The 18500-nt window shown below is 40.2% G+C and overlaps 2 protein-coding genes across 2 annotated transcripts; one reads left to right on the plus strand and one right to left on the minus strand.

The window, feature by feature from the left end:
* Window positions 1-3380: 3380 nt before the first annotated feature.
* On the minus strand, window positions 3381-6892 carry LOC101158562 (flap endonuclease 1). Its single transcript, XM_004080959.5, has 12 exons — window positions 6704-6892; window positions 6215-6309; window positions 5622-5724; window positions 5403-5505; window positions 5206-5269; window positions 4968-5077; window positions 4660-4796; window positions 4509-4575; window positions 4276-4407; window positions 4044-4195; window positions 3749-3863; window positions 3381-3640 (listed from the first exon to the last, which is right to left on the minus strand). Exons 1-12 carry the CDS (start codon window positions 6844-6846, stop codon window positions 3563-3565), a joined length of 1299 nt encoding a protein of 432 aa, XP_004081007.4. The 5' UTR covers window positions 6847-6892; the 3' UTR covers window positions 3381-3562.
* Window positions 6893-6922: 30 nt separating this feature from the next.
* tm9sf1 (transmembrane 9 superfamily member 1) lies at window positions 6923-18482 on the plus strand. Its single transcript, XM_004080960.5, has 9 exons — window positions 6923-7415; window positions 9303-9518; window positions 11321-11452; window positions 11825-11947; window positions 12021-12379; window positions 14790-14944; window positions 15124-15309; window positions 17226-17499; window positions 17583-18482. The coding sequence occupies exons 2-9, from the start codon at window positions 9357-9359 to the stop codon at window positions 17974-17976; spliced, it is 1785 nt and encodes a 594-aa protein (XP_004081008.1). The 5' UTR covers window positions 6923-7415; window positions 9303-9356; the 3' UTR covers window positions 17977-18482.
* Window positions 18483-18500: the final 18 nt, after the last annotated feature.

The raw sequence follows: 18500 nt of genomic DNA on the forward strand, positions 1-18500 counted from the left end.
GGGAATTTGCTAAACTTCCATTTAAAAATAAAAACCATGTATTTTTTGTTAAACTGTTTGGGTCAGCTCAACGTCATCATATAAAGACATATCCAGAAATATTATTAATAAAATTTAATATTAAAAAATAAACTGGGACCCATCCAGGGTGTACTCCTCCTCCACCCCACAGCAGCTGGGATAGGCTCCAGCAACTCTGTGTCACCAAAAGGGATTCAGTGGGTTTAAAAAACAGATGGGTGGATAGAGTGTTAAAATGTTCATTTTAAAAATAAAGACGTTTATGAGTTCATTTCCTGCCAGGAGCAACTTGTTTCTGAAAAATGACACATCTACCAACTGCACTTCCTTTTTCAATTTGTGTCATGTTCTTTGGGTTCAGCTGAAACATTACTTTCTGGTCTCTTGGTTTTGTGGATTTTTTAGTTTTGTTTGTTTGTTTTGGCAGGAATGCTCTTCTATTTTTAGACATGAGAGTTTTATTTTATTTTGGGGCAGCAGAGTATTTTTTTAACCAATTTTATGACTTAAAGAAGGCCTGTTATTATAGGTACAATCCAACTATAAAAGACAGAATGAGAGGAAAGAATCCAGGAAATCACAATGCAGGATTTTAAATGAAACTGTTGGTAAATTCCTCTGTAAGCTAGAAAAAAGCTAGATGTTAGACTCTCATGTTCTTGGAACTCTTAACCGTGTGCTTTGTGCTTTGTGCTTGTGCCGTTAACGTGTTATCCCTACCATGACAAAGGTGGATAAAGGTGGAGAGGATTTCATGTAATCCATGGACACCAGACTAAGAGAGATTATCAGGGACATTTTATGTCTTCCATTACTTGCTCCCACAGTTGATTTCTTCACACCAAGCTGCTTACCTATAGCAGATTCCGTCTTTACAGCGTGCCACAGGTTAACTATTTAGTTTCTGGTGTCCTTAGACAGCTCAATGGAGTTTGGAGTGTGTGTGGATGCTTGTTATATTTACTGATAATGAATACAAAGAGATGATATTATGTAATAAGATGAGGAGAGAGGAGCTTCCTTAACCGTTGTGCTATCCTAGGCACCCTAACATTGGGAGTGGGGTCATCTAGACCCACAAGACAGTGTGCTAAACATTTTTTCTTCATTGATTTGGGAACCTCACTGGTGTCCATGGATTACATGAAATCTTTCCACCTTTATCCACCTTTGTCATGGTAGGGAGAACATGTCAATGTAAGGGTGGGGTCTTCTATAAGATAACACAAGGGTTAAGTGAACTGAAACAGACTTTATTAGACTGTTCATTTTAAATGTTGGTACATCTTCAGCTTTTTAGGGAGTTTTTTTGGATTCAAACTTTTCTAATCCCCTATTTTAATATTTTTTTACCAGTTGGCTGCTCCTCTCCTGTACCTCAGGCAGTTCCTGTAGTAATGAGGGCTCCAGCCCATCTCTTCCTCTGTAGGGTGGAGGCCTCACTGCAGCTTGTTTGGTTTGCTGCTGCAACCGATTTGGGACAGGCCAACCTGTTACCCTACAGGTGTGGTACTTTTTCAGCTTCACCTGTCTCCATTACTCACTCGACCTACAACTGAGTGAGTTGCTTAGAGAAGCAGCTGCTCTTTCAGTCCCTTTGCTCATATGCTGATGTTTGTGGAGTTCTGCCATATTCAGAGCAAACTGTCTGGTTCTGCATCCGGTCTTGTCCTCTCTGGCATGGAGACGGAGATTTGGATTCCTGCATCAATCTCCAAGTAGGCTCAGCAGCTGCAGCATTGAAACTCTGCAGATGAACTTCAGGAACTGTTCATCTCTGGGACCTGAAGCCCCTCCCCCTCCAGCAGGAGGTTCCTCTTCTCTCCTCATGCAGGTTTCTTTTTTCACACTGCAGCTATCCAGCTAACCGACCCCCCCTGACTACCCAGTCCCTCTCACCACTCAACTGCATTCTTTATGAATATGGTCTTTTGTATTTTATTATTATCTATTCTATTTATTTGCATCTTGCACTGAAAACCAAGGAAACCAGTTATTAGATTTATATTAACAAACCATGTAATGCTGCAGTTTCATTTTGCACCTGATTTATAAAAAAAAAGCTAAGTCAAACATTATTCACTATCTTCCTTCCTTCCAAAGTTGCCCCAGACCTCCTCAGATAAACAGAAGTGTATTTGAGACTCAAGAAACTTTGTGTGCAGAGTAAACGCCCCCTTGTGGGCAAAAGCAGTCAACACAGCATGAATTCAATCAGCTTCAATCATGGAGTTCTTAGTTAACAGTAGGGGTTTGACGATTCATCTAATTTATGGTTGATGATATGATTAGTGGATATTGGTTCATTTGGAACGATACGATTCACTGACCTAAAATGAATCCAGGACATCTTTAGCCAAAACTTCAACCAGTGTGACTCAGAGATAAATACCTGCTACTGAACAGTACAGGTGAAGTTTTCCAGATTCCTTCTATTTCTTACAAGATAATCAAGTGTAAATTAAATATGTGTACAAACAGACAAGTAAACAAGAGTGAATGACAAATCCATTCATATTTTAGTATCTTAAAGTTGTTGTTTTTCCACATCAAATTAATCCTAACTGAACATTATCAGAACATTCTAGCAGACTGTATTATCACAAGTCTTTGCTAAATTTAAAGTCTGTCCACACATTGGACTGGAATGATACATTGATCATTTTTTGCTACCGTCACATGTGTTTTGTCTGCTGTGATGCACATCGCCGTTTTTATGTTAAAGTAAAATAAAACTACAGTACCTCAATGTAAACTGTATTTTCCAATATCGATATAATCAATTTAGAAACAATTTTACAATGGAATAGGCCGATTTGCCTCGATTGCCAGCTAGCCTCAGACCAGGGGTGTCAAACTCATTTTCACTGAGGGCCACATCAGCATAGTGGTTGTCCTCAAAGGGTCAGAGATAACTTATATATGTTACTAAATGTAACTACTCCTTAATGTTAAATAACTCATAATGTATTTACTTTAACGTTTTAAAGTGACAATTACAGTTGCATAGAAAACATGTTTGCTTGTTACTTTAGCATAAATCCTTTAAAATTTCATTCTGTCAGGCTAGGTTATATGGACAGTGTTTAAGGACTAATGCATGGTTGCCCAATCCGATATTTTAAGTCAGATTCCTCCTAGATATGAATAAATACACACCAATTTTTATTTTTTATTCTAAGAAATTAAAAACTTTTATGCTCTCGCGGGCCACATAAAATGACATAGAGGGCCACATTTGGCCCCCGGGCCTTGAGTTTGACACACGTGCCTTAGACAGATTTGATTGTAGGAATATAAATGGATTCATCGACTAATTGCTACACCCCTAGATAGCAGAATAAACAAAAACTCAAGCATTTCTATACAGAAACTATTTATTTCATCATTCAAAAAACCATAGCTAGCCTGGCTGTGTTTTACTCTTGATGACTGAGTTTTCACTCGACAGCTTTCTTATCTCTACTTATGCACCGTAGTCCTTTTTCGTGGTTTGACATACTAACAATCTTAACTAGTTGAACAAAGTTCTGCTTTGAGCTTATTTGGCCTTCTTGAATTTTCCAGGTGTTGCTCCAGTTTTCTGCTTTTTCTTTGCTGGTCCTTTTGTTTCTGGCTCCTACAACAAAAATAAAAGCAATTTGTTTAGAAAATGGTTCACTGAAAATCAAAAAAAGTATTTTCTTCACATTGAGTTTGTCGTTCAGAAGGACTTTTGGCTTCGTACCTTTCGTTTGGAGGACAGGGATCCAGTGACGGTGAAGAAAGAGTCCAGTCTTCCCTGTGTGCTGCCCTGTCTGCTTTTTACAATCTTCTTACAACCGTTACGGATTCTGTCCTCACTGCACGCACAAAAAAACAGACAAAAAACAATGAACGCTTTATTTCATTCCATCTCGGAAAGCTCAGATTAAATCTGATCTCCTAAAAGTTAAGCAAACACTAAAAGACCCACAAACTAGAGGTCAAACATAGTACGGCAGGTTTGACGGGGATGAGAGTGTGCAAAAAAACTCTTTCACCTGAACTGTTTCTCGTTGCACATGAACTGGACCAGGCCCTCCTCATCAGGCTCGTTCCACTTCAGCTCCACCGAGGAACAATCCACCACCTCCGGCTTCAGAAACAGACCCCTGGCCTCTTTATACAGCCAGTCCTCTGGGGCCGAGTGTTTCTGCAAAGAGACAAGCAGGGTAGATGGAATCAGAGGTTGATGCTTCGAGAGCAGCTGCAGCTGCAGCTTTGAAACCTCACCTTTGAATCGATGTTTTCTAGGATCTCCTCGATGCAGCCGTGCTGTCGGATCAGGTCCACGGCTCTCTTGGGGCCAATTCCCTTGATGGTGCCACAGTAGTCGCAACCCAGCAGAATACACAGATCGATGAACTGAAATGCAGAGAACGCTGTCAAAGTGAAGGCTTCCGGATGGTTTTATAAGGAGCTTTATCTGTACAATCATAGAAATGATTTAAAACAGAGAAATGTACCTGCTCTTTGGTCAGGTCCATGTCCTGCAAGATGCGATTAAAGTGGAACTCTTGAATGGGAAGCTTTCTGAAACAAGCAGGAACATCTTTGGTTAATAGTTCTTTCCACTCCTTTTTGAGCATGCATGGAACATGAAGCAGCAGGACATACTTGGCTTCGCTGGCAGTGAGATGTCTGAGCAGCACGTTTGTCCCAAAGGTCAGGCCGTCCATGTCTTCTGTTGCCGTGGCAAAGACCTTCCCTTCTTTAACTAAAGCAGCACAGCTGGCTTCAGCCTCACATGGAGCCTGAAAAAAATGGTTGTACCATGCTGTGTCACAGAGGAATGTGTCTGAAAATATATTCAATAAGTGTTTAATATTTCTGTACTCTTAGATCCAGCGTACATAAGCAAAACTAAAATATATGGTAACAAATGTTAAAATACAGCAAATATAGCAAAAGGAAAAGTATGATACCTCAATGTAAGGAACGCCCATCAGGGATAGCAGCTTTTTGCATTCGTCATTATGCTGCTTAGTCACTTTAACCAGACGTTTGGTGAATTTTTCTACATTTTCTTGTTCTCCTGATTTTTAAAAGACAAAGAGGACATTATTAATCTGATCAGATAAAATACATAATCATGTTCTTTCATTCCTGCAATCCAATCAAGAAAATAAAGAAGAATGTGGCAGAAATGAATTTTTTTTTTACCCATTTCCTGTGCTTGAGCAAGCAACTTCTCAGCTTCTGCCCTCCTTTCTCCTCTCTTCTCAAGCTACATGATATGCATTTTTAAAAAAAAGGTGTTAAAAATACACAAGATGCAAATTAATTTGTGTCATGCAATATCATCTATGCTCCTTAAATGGTAATAAAAATCTGCAGAAGATCTTCAAGACAGCACTGACCTCTGATGATTTGAGCTGTGGAGGCTTCCCATCAAAAACGTACACCGGCTTGATCCCATGCTCCAGCATGCGGATCGTTCGGTAGAACATTCCCATTAGGTGGCTGTGAAAAGTAAACACAGTCATTTAACACTTTAGATCTAATAAAAGAAAAACTGCAGCAGTAATTCATAAACGCCCCATTCCCTGTTTTCCTAGTGTGTGTTGCTTCATCTGTACCTTGTTGTTTCCCCATCTTCATTCTGTAGAACATTACCATCCTGTCTCACAGCAATCAGGAACTGGTACATGCACATGGAGGCATCGATGGCAATTTTCCTGCCTAAGAAGAGAATTCAGCATCAAGCAAATATACAGTGATTGATTTCAAAACTAGAGCCCTAGAAATGACAAAAAAAAATAAAAACTGTTCACTCACATTAATAACTTCTGAATACGCATTTAGTGTGCATACATTTTGTGCATACAAGGTAGCCTTTAGTGCACACAAATTAATAATTTGCAGCCAGAATCAGCATGTTATTGGCACAAAGTAGCACTTGGTGCAAACAAATTCGTATTTTGCTGCCATATTTAGCTTGTTCTTGGCATTTTTGGGTGACGATTTAGTATTTGTAAGCACAAATTAGTAGTAACAACTGATGATATTAAATTACAAGTTTATGGTCACAAACTACTAAATTCTGACCACAAAAATGAAAATGTGACTGCACAAAGCTTTAATTTGTGGCCACAAATTATTAATTTGAGGGAACAAATTAATTATTTTTTGCAAGTTGCTTGCATAAATAAACAAGAACATGTGCAGTTACCAAAGTAGCTCTTAATGTCTTGCTCTTTGATTGCAGAAGGGGCATGGTCAGCAATCAGTTTGGCAAGTCCGTGTATTCCCATTATTGGATGATATCTGAAGGAAAAACAGCACTTTATTCAAGTTTTCAGCACAAAAACATTATCATCATGGCAGTCAACACATTCCAAAGTTGTGGGCACTTCTGCAGGCGGTGATTAACTGTTCACATCATCTTAACCCATTGGAAGCACAGAGGACTCAATGTGAACCCGAAAAATAGTGTTTACGACAGGTTTGTATGGAGCCTTTAAATCTAAGTAACATAGCGGTAACCGCTGGTACTACTGTACTAGTCGGTAGGATGCATTCGCCCTGGGCCTAGCTAAGCTTGCATTGGTACTCTGCGACTGACGGGTATACAGGAAGTCGACATGGTCATTTTAAATTGAAATGACTAATAACGACGTAAACAAGTGAATGATATAAAAGTAAACGTTTTCTTGCCTACCTGTTAGCAATAGCACCGTGGAATAACCAACGACCAAAGAGGGCGGGAGGAACTGTGTGTGTTTCGCGGGAAATCAAATGGCAGGCATTACCGGTCAAATTATCGAGGACAGAATCCCGAAAAGGAACTGTGAGTGTCCTCATCGATGTTGCCGGTTCGATTAGTCTGGCTTGTGCGAAAGCGCAGAAGTCACAAAAACGCACCTGATTGGTTGATTGAGGTTACAGGAAATCCGGTCTATCAGACAAACATAAAAAAAATTATTCAGTCGTTGTAATATTAGCCAAAACGTCCAAATTCATCATTCGGAGTCGTTATAAAAGAACCCCCTAAAAATGTACTGCTTTTAAATATATTTTTATGTCAACTTTTGACGTACCAAATATGTTGCAGGTGTATTTTTCGTTTCTCCGCCCACTCCGGAAAACTAAAGGGACTCGTTATTTTTATTTTTAAGGTGACGTGTTGCCGAGTCCTTCTTTTTTGTTTCCGCCGACCAATGTGGCACTAAATGTACCCGGATATGATCGACCCGAATGTCTAACCCGCCAGTACACTTTATCGAGGGTTTCCGACATGTTTAGCCGTTAGGTTGTGCCTTAATTGCAGTGAGCTCCACCGTCGGCGCATACCGGAGCAGAGAAGACTGTCGGGGCCTGAAGTCCACGGAGTCTGACGGACAGAAAGTCGGCTCTTCACCATCGGCATTGAGGTGACACGGCAGTGAGATGAGCGATTCGGATGTTTACAGCATTCTTGGGTTGTTTTTGAACAGAAATGTTTAGCTCAGAGGGTCGATAAGATCCTTTTCTCTTATAGTCACGTTAAGGGACACTGATTGAAACAACAAGACTACTCAGATTTTGGCCTTACTGCTTTAATCACTGTTTGTTAGATGAATCCAGTTATTCTGCTTCTAATCTAGTTTACATCTCCTCCAAAGAGTGACTGATTTGCCTGCTCTAAATGTCTGTTTTTGCTATTGTCCTGATTCAGATGACAGCTAAGGTCTTTCCAGTGACATGATGATCTATCTGACAAAAGCCTCGCTTTGGGAGATTTAAAAAAAATATTAATTATTTACCAATAAAGAAAAAAAATCCATATTCTTTGCAGTAAATGTCAGGAATGTGGCCTGACAGGAGCAGGTTTGACATGGGATTGTGGTCATGAAACCATGCTGGTCATCTATATCTTAAAAAGCAATTATAAACTGTGTTGAACAAGTTATTTCCAAACTCTAATCCAGTACAGATTACTTGTTATTGCTCTTCAAAAGTAATCCCAAAACCTTCCAATATTACTGTCTCAGAATTACTTTCTTGTTACTTTCTTTATAATATCGGTACAACATGATAGTCTAAAGTAAAATGGTAATTCGAAAACTTTTAAATTCACACGAGGGGCAACATAGTTTCAAAATTGCTAAAAAATGATATATATATATATATATATATATATATATATATATATATAGTTTTATTTTGGTAAAATGAAAGCTACCATTAGCTTTATCAATAAAAAAGGAAAATATAGAATATCTACTCTTAAAAATAACAACAAAGACTAAATAAAGAACTAATACTGTCTAATAAGAGTGTATTTAAATAATAGTTGCCTATAACAACAGGACAGAAGTGTTTGTGTTTGTTTTTGGTGTTTTGGACATTTTCTTTGGGGCATTTTTATTATGATGGAGGACATGTATTAAAAACATTGAGTTTGAAATTGTCTTTCTATATATCCAAATATAATTATTCACAGTGTTGCGAAATTAGGAGTAGACGTAAAAATACTGTTGGAAAAAACTTGTATATCGGCAAGTCACAAGCTTCCGCTCTGCTCCGTTCTGATGCATCCACTTGCAGACGACCAGATCCATGTAGGTCCTGGTTTTTCTCGTCTGAGCTGGCATCTGATTCAAAACTGTACGTCTGGATAGCTCCTATATTTCTCTGCATTTTTGTTAGGGGTGTGAGGGACTGTAAGCTAGCAGGAGAGAGCGTAAACAAAGGGATGATGGGAAATGAAGGCAGGCATGTTTGCAATTGTCAAAATAGAGATTTGAATTCACAAATTAAAAATACATAAAATAGAAATAGCTCACTGTAAATTAGTAACTGTACTTTGAGTAGTACTCTTTTTGCTAAAAGTTACTTGTGTGTAACAGAGTAAAGGTTACTTATTACTGTTTCTGTTATTAGGAAAATAAATTAAATGTATGTTGTACTAAATCATCACAGGAAATTGATTTCAGTGGTTTAAGCTAAATTGAATCACAAAATAAAAGCCTGAAGCGATATTGTCTTACTTAGTTACAACTAAAAAACATATAATGTAAGGGATTATTTGCTCTCTTTTAACTTAATATTGCTTGTAGCATAAGAGGTTTTATGTCTGAACCTTGTAAAGAAATCAACAGAAAAAGTTGTAAATCATATGGGAGTGATGTTTTTTAGCCATGTTGTTGTGGAAAAAGCTTCATGTTTGTACCTCTGCAAATCTCAATGTCACAGAGTTGTTTGGTTGCACGTAAAAGACGAGTTTCGATGACTCTCATCCAACGTAATCTGACGATCTGTCTATTTTTCTGCTGAAGGGGGTTTTTGTGCGCCGTGGAAGAGGACGCCTCCCATCTGGCCCTCAGAAGACCATGGAGCTGCACTGCGTCCTGATACTGTGCCTGTTCTCCAGCTGGGCAGCAGGCTACAAGCAGGGGGACAATGTGACTCTTTACGTCAATAAAGTGGGGCCTTATCATAACCCCCAGGAGACATATCACTACTACACATTGCCAGTTTGCAGGCCCGAGAAGGTATTTTCTGTCTTTATTTTCATCTTGTTTTAAGTTTGGAGATGTTGTTTTATTCATTTTCAGAGGAAGAAATAAGTATTTGAACCCTTGTTGAGATTGTAGGTTTGCCCACTTATAAAATGTACATTCTTTCATCCTAATGGTGGGTTCATTTGAGCACTGAAAGATAAAAAATCAAGAAATCCCCTTTATACAAAATTTCCACAAAACTATTTGCATTTCGTTGAGGGAAAAAGTATTTGATTCCCTAGTGACTACTAAGGTCCTGTGATCAGAGAGACCAAAATGGAGTTCTTTGGCATCAACTCAACCCGTTCAGTTTGGAGGAAGATAAATGCTGCCTATGACCCCCAAAAACGCCATCCCCACTGTCAAGCATGGAGGTGGAAACATCATACTTTGGGAGTGTTTTTCTCCACAGGACACCTTCATTGTGTGGATGGACAGACCCATGCACCATCAAATCCTGAGTGAGAACCACCTTCCCTCCACAGCCACCAAACCTGAATGATTCAAAAGTGGACCAAAATCGCTTCTGATATGTGTATAAACCTGATCTTAGGCTACGTTCACACTGCAGGCTGAAACTACCCAATTCCGATTTTTTTTTTGCCCCTATGCGACCTGTATCTGATCTTTTCATGACAGTCTGAACGACAGAGATCCGATCTTTTCAAATGTGACCCAGGCCACTTGGGTACGTGGTCCTGAATCCTATATGTATCCGATCTTTTGAAATGCGACCTCCATCTGAACGGACATCCCACATGTATCCGACCCGTACGTCATTGATATCCTACAAACGTCATAATTCTGCGTTGAAGTAGGCGGGAACTAGAACATAAACATCAACCATGGCGGACGATGCTGCTGAGACCAGTCAGTGGAAGGTAAACAAGGTCACCGATTTGATTAATATTTGGGGTGACAGCTCCTTTCAGGCCAAACTCCAGGGCTCTTATCGCATCCGGGCGGTTTTTGAAAACATTTTCAGCAAAATGGCCGAGTGTGGTGATGAACCTTTCCGGGGATGCCTTTTTTTTTCCCCTTTCCAACCGTGGTCATAAGAGTGGGGGACCGAAGGCAGATCCTCCTTCGGGGTTCACTTCCCTGTTTGGACCCTGAGGATTCTCCAGAGCGGGTTAATAAAGAGTCAATAGCATTTACTTTGGGGGAAGCCTTCTTTTATTATCATTCTCCTTCCTCCCTAACACACAACATGAATGCGCGCCCCCACTGCCCTTCTCACTGCAGTGTGAACGTAGCCTTAGAGTACAAGAACTGCCTGACCTTTGTGTTTGCTAATAAGTGCTTTGCCTCAAATTGCTACATCTTTCCGTCAAGGGGGTTCAAATACTTATTTCCCTCAGTGAAATTCAAATATATATATAAATTATTTAAAGTACATTTTTTTATATCTCTCACTTTTGAACTTGCCATTATAATGACTGGCTGTCAGTTTCCTTTTAAGTGGGAAAACCAACAAAATCACCAAGGGGTAGAATACTAATTACCTCCACTGTATATGAAAAAAATACACCATAAATTGACTCACTTTTTGGAATAAAAGTTGGTGATGTGATACATATGTGCAGGTTCTGTGTAGTCTTTGACACACCTACACATGTTTATGCTTCTTAACTTTTATTACAACTTGAAAGCTTGAATTTATCAATGAAAATACTCACGAAAGATGAGATTAGACTTTGTCCCTTTTCATTGATGGAGTTACTATACAAACTTTGCTCGCTCACCTTTGCTATTTCCCCCCTGCTGAGACTGTTTCTGATGTTTCTGGATAGGTGCACCACAAATCCCTGAGTCTAGGCGAAGTGCTGGACGGTGACAGGATGGCAGAGTCTTTGTATCACATCCGCTTCAGAGAGAACGTGGAGAAGAAAACCCTTTGTCAGCTGACTCTGTCAGAGAAACAGGTGAAACTCCTTTTTTTTTAAATAAATTGAACTCTGTGTCTGACCAGGAAGTTGGTTCAATTAAGGATTTGTTGTTTTTAACGTAGACACTGATCAGCAGTAGATAATTTCCTTTAAATTGACCTTCTAAGTTTACTGTACTTTAAACACTAACTAATTTTTTGTCTTGGGTAAATATTGAAACTTCTTGTGGTTTGTTAGCTTTTCCTTTTCTCTCTGTGTCTTCTGCGTCTGTGTTTGTAACAGGATTTTATGTTTGCTGTTCACTGTTTGCTGAGCAGCCTTGTTCATTGACTGTAAACTGGGTGCAGAATCAAACCACCCTCTCTAGTCGTTCCTCCCTTGAGTTTGCGTCTGATCTGTGTGCGTCAGGTCGACCAGCTCCGTGAGGCCATCGAGGAGCTGTACTACTTTGAATTTGTCCTGGCGGAAATACCAATCTGGGGTTTTGTGGGATACATAGAGGAGAGCGGCTTCCTGCCTCACAGCCACAAGGTAACCGAGTGATCTGCTGACGCCTGAACCGCTTTTGTCTCGCAATCTCTTATCTCCTCCTTTATATGTTCAGGTGGGCTTGTGGACTCACCTCGACTTCAACATAGAGTACAACGGCGAGTCTGTGATCTTCGCTAATGTGTCTGTAAAGGACGTGAAGCCCGTCCCTTTAGAGGAGGGCACAGGTGCTGCGGTAGGTGGGGTCGGAGTGGGCGGGGGCACCCTGACGGTAACCCACACCTACAGCGTGCACTGGTACGAGTCCAGCCTGCCTTACTCCCGGAGAGCAGAGCGCCTCAGGGATTACTCATTCTTCCCGAAAACTCTGGAGATCCACTGGCTCTCCATCATCAACTCACTGGTTCTGGTGGTGCTGCTGCTGGGCTTCGTCATCATCATCCTCATGCGCGTTCTCAAGAATGACTTTGCCAGGTGAGACAGGAAAACTCTTCAGCAGTCACTTTTGATGTGTTTTTTTCCCGAAATGAATCCTTTGACAGATGAAGCGATGGTGCAAAACTGTATTTAGAACCACCGTGTGGGTATTAAGTGTTTTTGAAGAGCAAACGTTCACAGGAAAGGTCACTTTAAAAGGATGACTGTTTCTGCCTCACAGGCGGACTAAACTTCTGTGGAAAAAAAAGACTAATTTGTGCCTCTAGAAGACGTTACTTCTGAACTGTTGCCCCATTTTTGGCCCGGCTTTTGCTCTGAGGCTCATCTTTCACTGTGAAAACCTCCAGTCACGTCATGAAGGTTAAGCTACCGCAGTCTCTTTCTGACTGCGCAGTGGCTGCATTTCACTTTGACATTTACAGCAGCGAGAGCAGATCTGGGTATACATTTCCTTTTTGGAGTCTCTCCACAACATTTTGACCTATTGTATTTCTAATGCTAACTAAACTGAAGGCGATGCAGAGCTGTCTTTTGAGGATTTAATGGTAGGTTTAGACTGTAGAAAAACAGTGGAGAAGTCAGCCAGCCACCAATTGTCCAAGTTCTCCTACTTAAAAAGACAAGAGGCCTGTAATTTTCATCATAGACAAACCTCAACTATGAGACACAAAATGAGAAAAAACCTTCCAGAAAATCACATTTTCTGACTTTGGAAGAATTAATTTGTAAATTATGGTGAAAAATAAGTATTTGGTCAGCTACCAAACAAGCAAGATTTCTGGCTCTCACAGAACCTGTAACGTCTTCTGTAAGAGGATCCTCTGTCCTCCACTCGTTCCCTCTATTAGAGTGCCAGACGTGTCCCCCTGCTAAAGCCGGGACATGAGCAGGCCAGTATAAGGTTTGCTAGAGAGAATTTGGATGATCCAGAAGAGGATTGGGAGAATGTCCTATGGTCAGATGAAACCAAAATAGAACCTTCTGGTAAGAACTCTACTCGTCGTGTTTGGAAGAGAAAGAATGCTGAGTTGCATCCAGAGAACACAATGCCTACTGTAAAAAAGCAAGGGGGTGGAAACATCATGATTTGGGGCTGTAGTTTAGCAAAGGGACCAGGGACGACTCATCTGTGTAAAGGAAAGAATGAATGGGGCCATGACTGGTCAGATTTTGAGTGAAAACCACATCCCATCATCAAGGGCATTGAAGATGAAACATGGCTGGGTCTTTCAACATGACAACGCTCCCAGCAACAGTTTGTGAAAACCTTGTGAAGACTTGTCATTGCTAATATGGGGTAGATAACAAAGGATTGAATTGAACTTTTGTTATTGACCAAATACTTATTTTCCACCATAATTACCGGCCTTTCTCATCTTTGTAAGTGGGGGAACTTGCACAAGTGGTCACTGACTAAATCCTTTTTTGCCCCAATGTGTAATAGGAAAGAGAGGAAAGGCTTCATCTTTCACTCTATGAGGAAAATGTAACAACTGACACACTCTGGATCTGTACCTTTGCATTTTTATTTACCGTATTTTCCGGACTATAAGTCGCCCTTTTTTTCATAGTTTGGCAAGGGCTGCTGCTTATACTCCGCAGTGACTTATATTAGAAATAAATTGAAATAAATACATTTTTAACCCTCCTTTTATGTTCATTTGTGAGGAACAGAGATGATGTTCCTGGGTCAATTTGATGTATGAGGTATGTTAAGTGTTAAGAGGATGTTAAGTGACTCAGAGAATCAGCAAACTTTTTTTAAAGTAAGATCTTGAAGGCCAAAAACATAATATTCTATTTTCCAATGATTTCATAGATTCAGAAATGCAATAAAAATCACAACTGTTTCTACAAATACAGGATGAAAACAGAGTATTAGTTGGCCAATGATGCTTCATGAAAGGAATAAATAAATAAGTATGAGAAAGAATTACTGGGAAATTAGGAGATAAACAGTCTGCTATGATTGTGTCATATGAGGTTGTGCAAGTTATTAGTTCTTGGTCTCAGATTTTGTCAAATAAATTTCCCGTCAAAATGCGACTTATAGTCCAGTGCGACTTATCTGTGTTTTTTTCTACTTTATAATGCATTTTTGGGCTGGTGCGACTTATACTACGCAGCGACTTATAGTCCAGAAAATATGGGTAACTTTTTTGGATCAAAACCTTTTTCACATCCCATCAATAGTCATAAAATACATACTTTATGCTTTATTTGTTTAAGCTTAGTTTTCTAAAGAACTGAAGCTTGATGTGCATACTTTAAAAAATGTATATATTATGGTCTAAAATTGAATATTCTTTGTCAAACATATAGATTTAGATTTTTCCAAACTGATTTTAGTTGGTTTTTCTAGTTCAGTAAATAAAAAGTGACAACATGAGTATGCTCATATAGAGGTATTTTGGCCCACAGAGAATACTTTTTGTATCGTCTGCAGGTACAACGTGGAAGAAGACGGCAGCTGCGATGATCTGGACCAAGGAGACAACGGCTGGAAAATCATCCACACTGATGTCTTCAGGTTTCCTCCTTTCAAAAGCTTGCTGTGTGCTGTGCTGGGAGTTGGAGCTCAGTTCCTGACCCTTGCTACAGGTGAGCATTCAGGATCAACCTGGGCTAAGCAGCCTGTGAAAACCAGATCAGCTTTATTTTTTTTTATTAATGGTTGACAACTTTTTTTCTAGCAGTAAAGCAAAGACTAAGCACAAGATTTTAGCACCTTCGTATCACTTTTTTTTGTATGAGTCTGTTGACTTTGATGTGGTCTGCAGCTATTATCATCATGGCATTGCTGGGAATGTTCAACGTACACCGCCACGGCGCCATAAACTCTGCAGCCATCGTCCTATACGCTCTGACCAGCTGTGTGTCGGGCTACGTCTCCTGCAGCTTCTACACGCAGATCAACGGCCAGCGCTGGGTGTGGAACATCATCCTCGCGTCTTCTCTTTTCTCTGGTAAGATTCCAGACTTTGTCTCACCACAAAACCTCAGCTTCCAAACAGAGGACTGCGAAGAATTTTGTAATTTTATGATTCAAAAAACCACATAATGAATGATTTCCATTCATTAAAATCATAATATTAATAACGAAAAATAAAAACTTTTACAGGGGGAAAACAATCAGTGCTGTAGTTCTAATTTTTAGAATAAAAGTCACAACATTACTTGACAACACTGAAACATTAATGTTTCCTTCTTTTAGTTACACACACAGACTCACAACAGACACACTCAACACACAGTGGGCTTTGCCATGAGTCATGTTGTCCCAAATCCTCCTTCAGTTCCATTAATCTTACACAGAATCTGCTTTTTATGGAAAAAAAGTGCAAACTTGGTATGTTTTAGCCAACGGGACTTCTGCAGGTGTTGAAGGAAAACACAAGTAAAGCATTTCTGGGAATAACATAAGGACAGAAAATATGTTCATATTCTGAAATCTGTTTTATCCTTGTAGTTGTTTTTGTTTGGGACTATTAAAGATTTAGAAAAAAATGCAGAACAAGACATTCTGAGAGTTGTGATTGATTAAGCTCTTTTAAAATAGTACATCCATACCTAATAAATATTGTTCTATTTAGTTGTGTTTTGTAAATGTGCATTATGATTAGAGGTGGAGGTGGGACTGCACCAAGAATCAGCTTTGAGCCTCTGCTTGTTTGCTGTGGTGATGAACAGACTGATAGATGAGGTTAGACAGGAATCTCTGGATCACGGTGTTTGCAGATGACATTGTGATCTGTAGTGAGAGCAGAGAACAGCTGCAGGAGCGTTTAGAGAGGTGGAGGTTTGCCTTGGAAAGACGGCATGAAGGTCGGCTGCAGTAACTATCTGTGTGTAAATGAGAGGAACTCAAGTGGAACAACGAGGTTACTAGAAGCAGAGGGGAAGAAGGTGGAGAACTGTAGGTACTGAACAGTCCGGAACCATTGAGAAAGAGGGGAAGAAGGGTGTGCAAGCTGGTTGGAATGGGTGGAGGAAGGTTATAAGTGTAATTTGTGGCAAGAGTGTCAGGAAGAATGAAAGGAAAAGTGAAGAAGACTGAGGTGAGAGCAGCCATGTGGTTGGGAAGAGACAGGAGGAAGATCTTGATGTAGTACAGATAAAGAGATATTGAAGTTGTGAATATTCTCAGAAATACAGGCGCTCAACTGTCATTTTCTCTTTTGTTCTCTCGTCCAGTAAAAAACAAAAATCTTTCAAAGTCTTATAAATAAGCAGTTATTTTTCTGCAGCTGTTTTTTTTTTATTGGTTTCAACATTGTTCTGATCAAAGGTACTAGTGGAGCATTTAGCTTCTATGCTTCATCTGGAACAGACTTTCAGGAAGCTGAAACACCGTTTATTTAAATCCAGGATAGAAGCTCACTTGTTCTCAGCTGCAGTTGATTAGTTTGTATTTAAACGTTTACATCCTCACTCTTACTTGAAGGTTGCTTTAAATTCTTTTTAACTTTCTTTCCATTTTTATTTTAATTATCTCTCCTGTGATATGTCTTGTAATGTTTTGTGCAATAAATGTGCTTTACAATGAGCTAGTCCACCTTACTTTGTTTTTTGCATGTTGGGTATGCTGATACAGTTGTCTGGATCCAGTGGTTTTTAAATAAAACCTGTTATGTTAATCCTGAATTATCATTCTTCTTTAAATGACCATAGATTTAATCCCATGCACATGCAAAAGTGTCGTTATCAGGTGGGGGATGCGGCTGTGATGTTCAAATAATGGTTGACTGAATTTCAAAATAAATGTTTGGCTTTATTGTAATTGACTAGCAAAATATTAAAAGTAGTTTTTATGTAATAGTTAGCATCCATTGGGGCTAAAATAATGCTGAAATGATAAAAAGGTGTTTGTTTATTCCCAAAGCTCCCTTGTTCATCACTTGGAGTGTAGTTAACTCCATCCACTGGTGGTGTGGCTCCACCCAGGCTCTGCCAGCCACTACTGTTCTCCTCCTGCTGGGCGCCTGGGTGCTGGTAGGCTTCCCCCTCACAGTCATCGGCGGCATTGTGGGAAAGAACCGAGCGGGTAGCTTCCAGGCACCGTGCCGCACCCGTAACATTCCCCGGCAGATCCCCCCGCAGCCTTGGTACAAGCACGCCGTGGTTCACATGGCCATTGGTGGCTTCCTGCCCTTTAGGTGAGCTGCCAGCTGATAGTCATCTGATTCATCATTGTCTTCACTCCAAACTAATTTGACTTTCCCCTTTATCTTTTCCTCAGTGCCATTTCCGTGGAGCTGTATTACATTTTTGCCACAGTTTGGGGCAGGGAGCACTACACCCTGTACGGCATCCTGCTGTGCGTCTTTGCAATCCTCTTGTCGGTAGGAGCTTGCATCTCCGTGGCCCTGACCTACTTCCTATTGTCAGGCGAGGACTACCGGTGGTGGTGGCGGAGCGTCCTCAGCACCGGTTCTACGGGTCTCTTCATCTTCGTCTACTCGGTTTTCTACTACAGGAACCGGTCTTCCATGAGCGGCCTGGTGCAGAGCACAGAGTTCTTCGGGTACTCCCTGCTCACGGCGCTGGTCTTCTCCCTGATGCTGGGCAGCGTGTCCTTCTGGTCGTCCCTCGCTTTTATCCGCTACATCTACCGCAGCCTCAAAATGGATTAAATCTGAAGTCAACATGAGCGTACGTTTGTCTTTACTGCTCATCGGCTGGTTTAACAAGACCAGAAAAAGAGGCCTTGAACTTGATATGACACGAAGGGTCTTTGGACTTTTAGTCCATACATTTGAAAGGTATTGTTGGATTATATTAGATGTAAAGGGATGACGGGATCAGGTTAGAATGGAAGGGACAATTTCTTTCCATGAGGGGTAAAATAATATGAAGTACAACTGTGTGGGGAATCATCTGCTTTGGCAATCAAGGGTAGGCATGTCCAATACGTGCACTTTATATTCAATTACATTCGGTAATACAAGTGGTTCCTTTTATCAACACTCCCCCCATATTAGATGCAAAAAAAATAATTCTCAATGTGCTCCAAACTTCTGTGTCGCTGCAGTGGATGATGGTCAAACTTTGCCTCTCTGTTGCTCAATCTTGTATTCTATAATCGTAGATTCCAGCTCTGGTGTAAATAGTCTTTTGAATAAAGTACTTTTCATACAAATATTTGGTGTCTGATTTT

This window comes from Oryzias latipes, chromosome 20 (genome assembly GCF_053564925.1).
Source record: "Oryzias latipes strain Hd-rR chromosome 20, Olatipes_Hd-rR_3.1".
In the NCBI taxonomy this organism is placed as follows: domain Eukaryota; kingdom Metazoa; phylum Chordata; class Actinopteri; order Beloniformes; family Adrianichthyidae; genus Oryzias; species Oryzias latipes.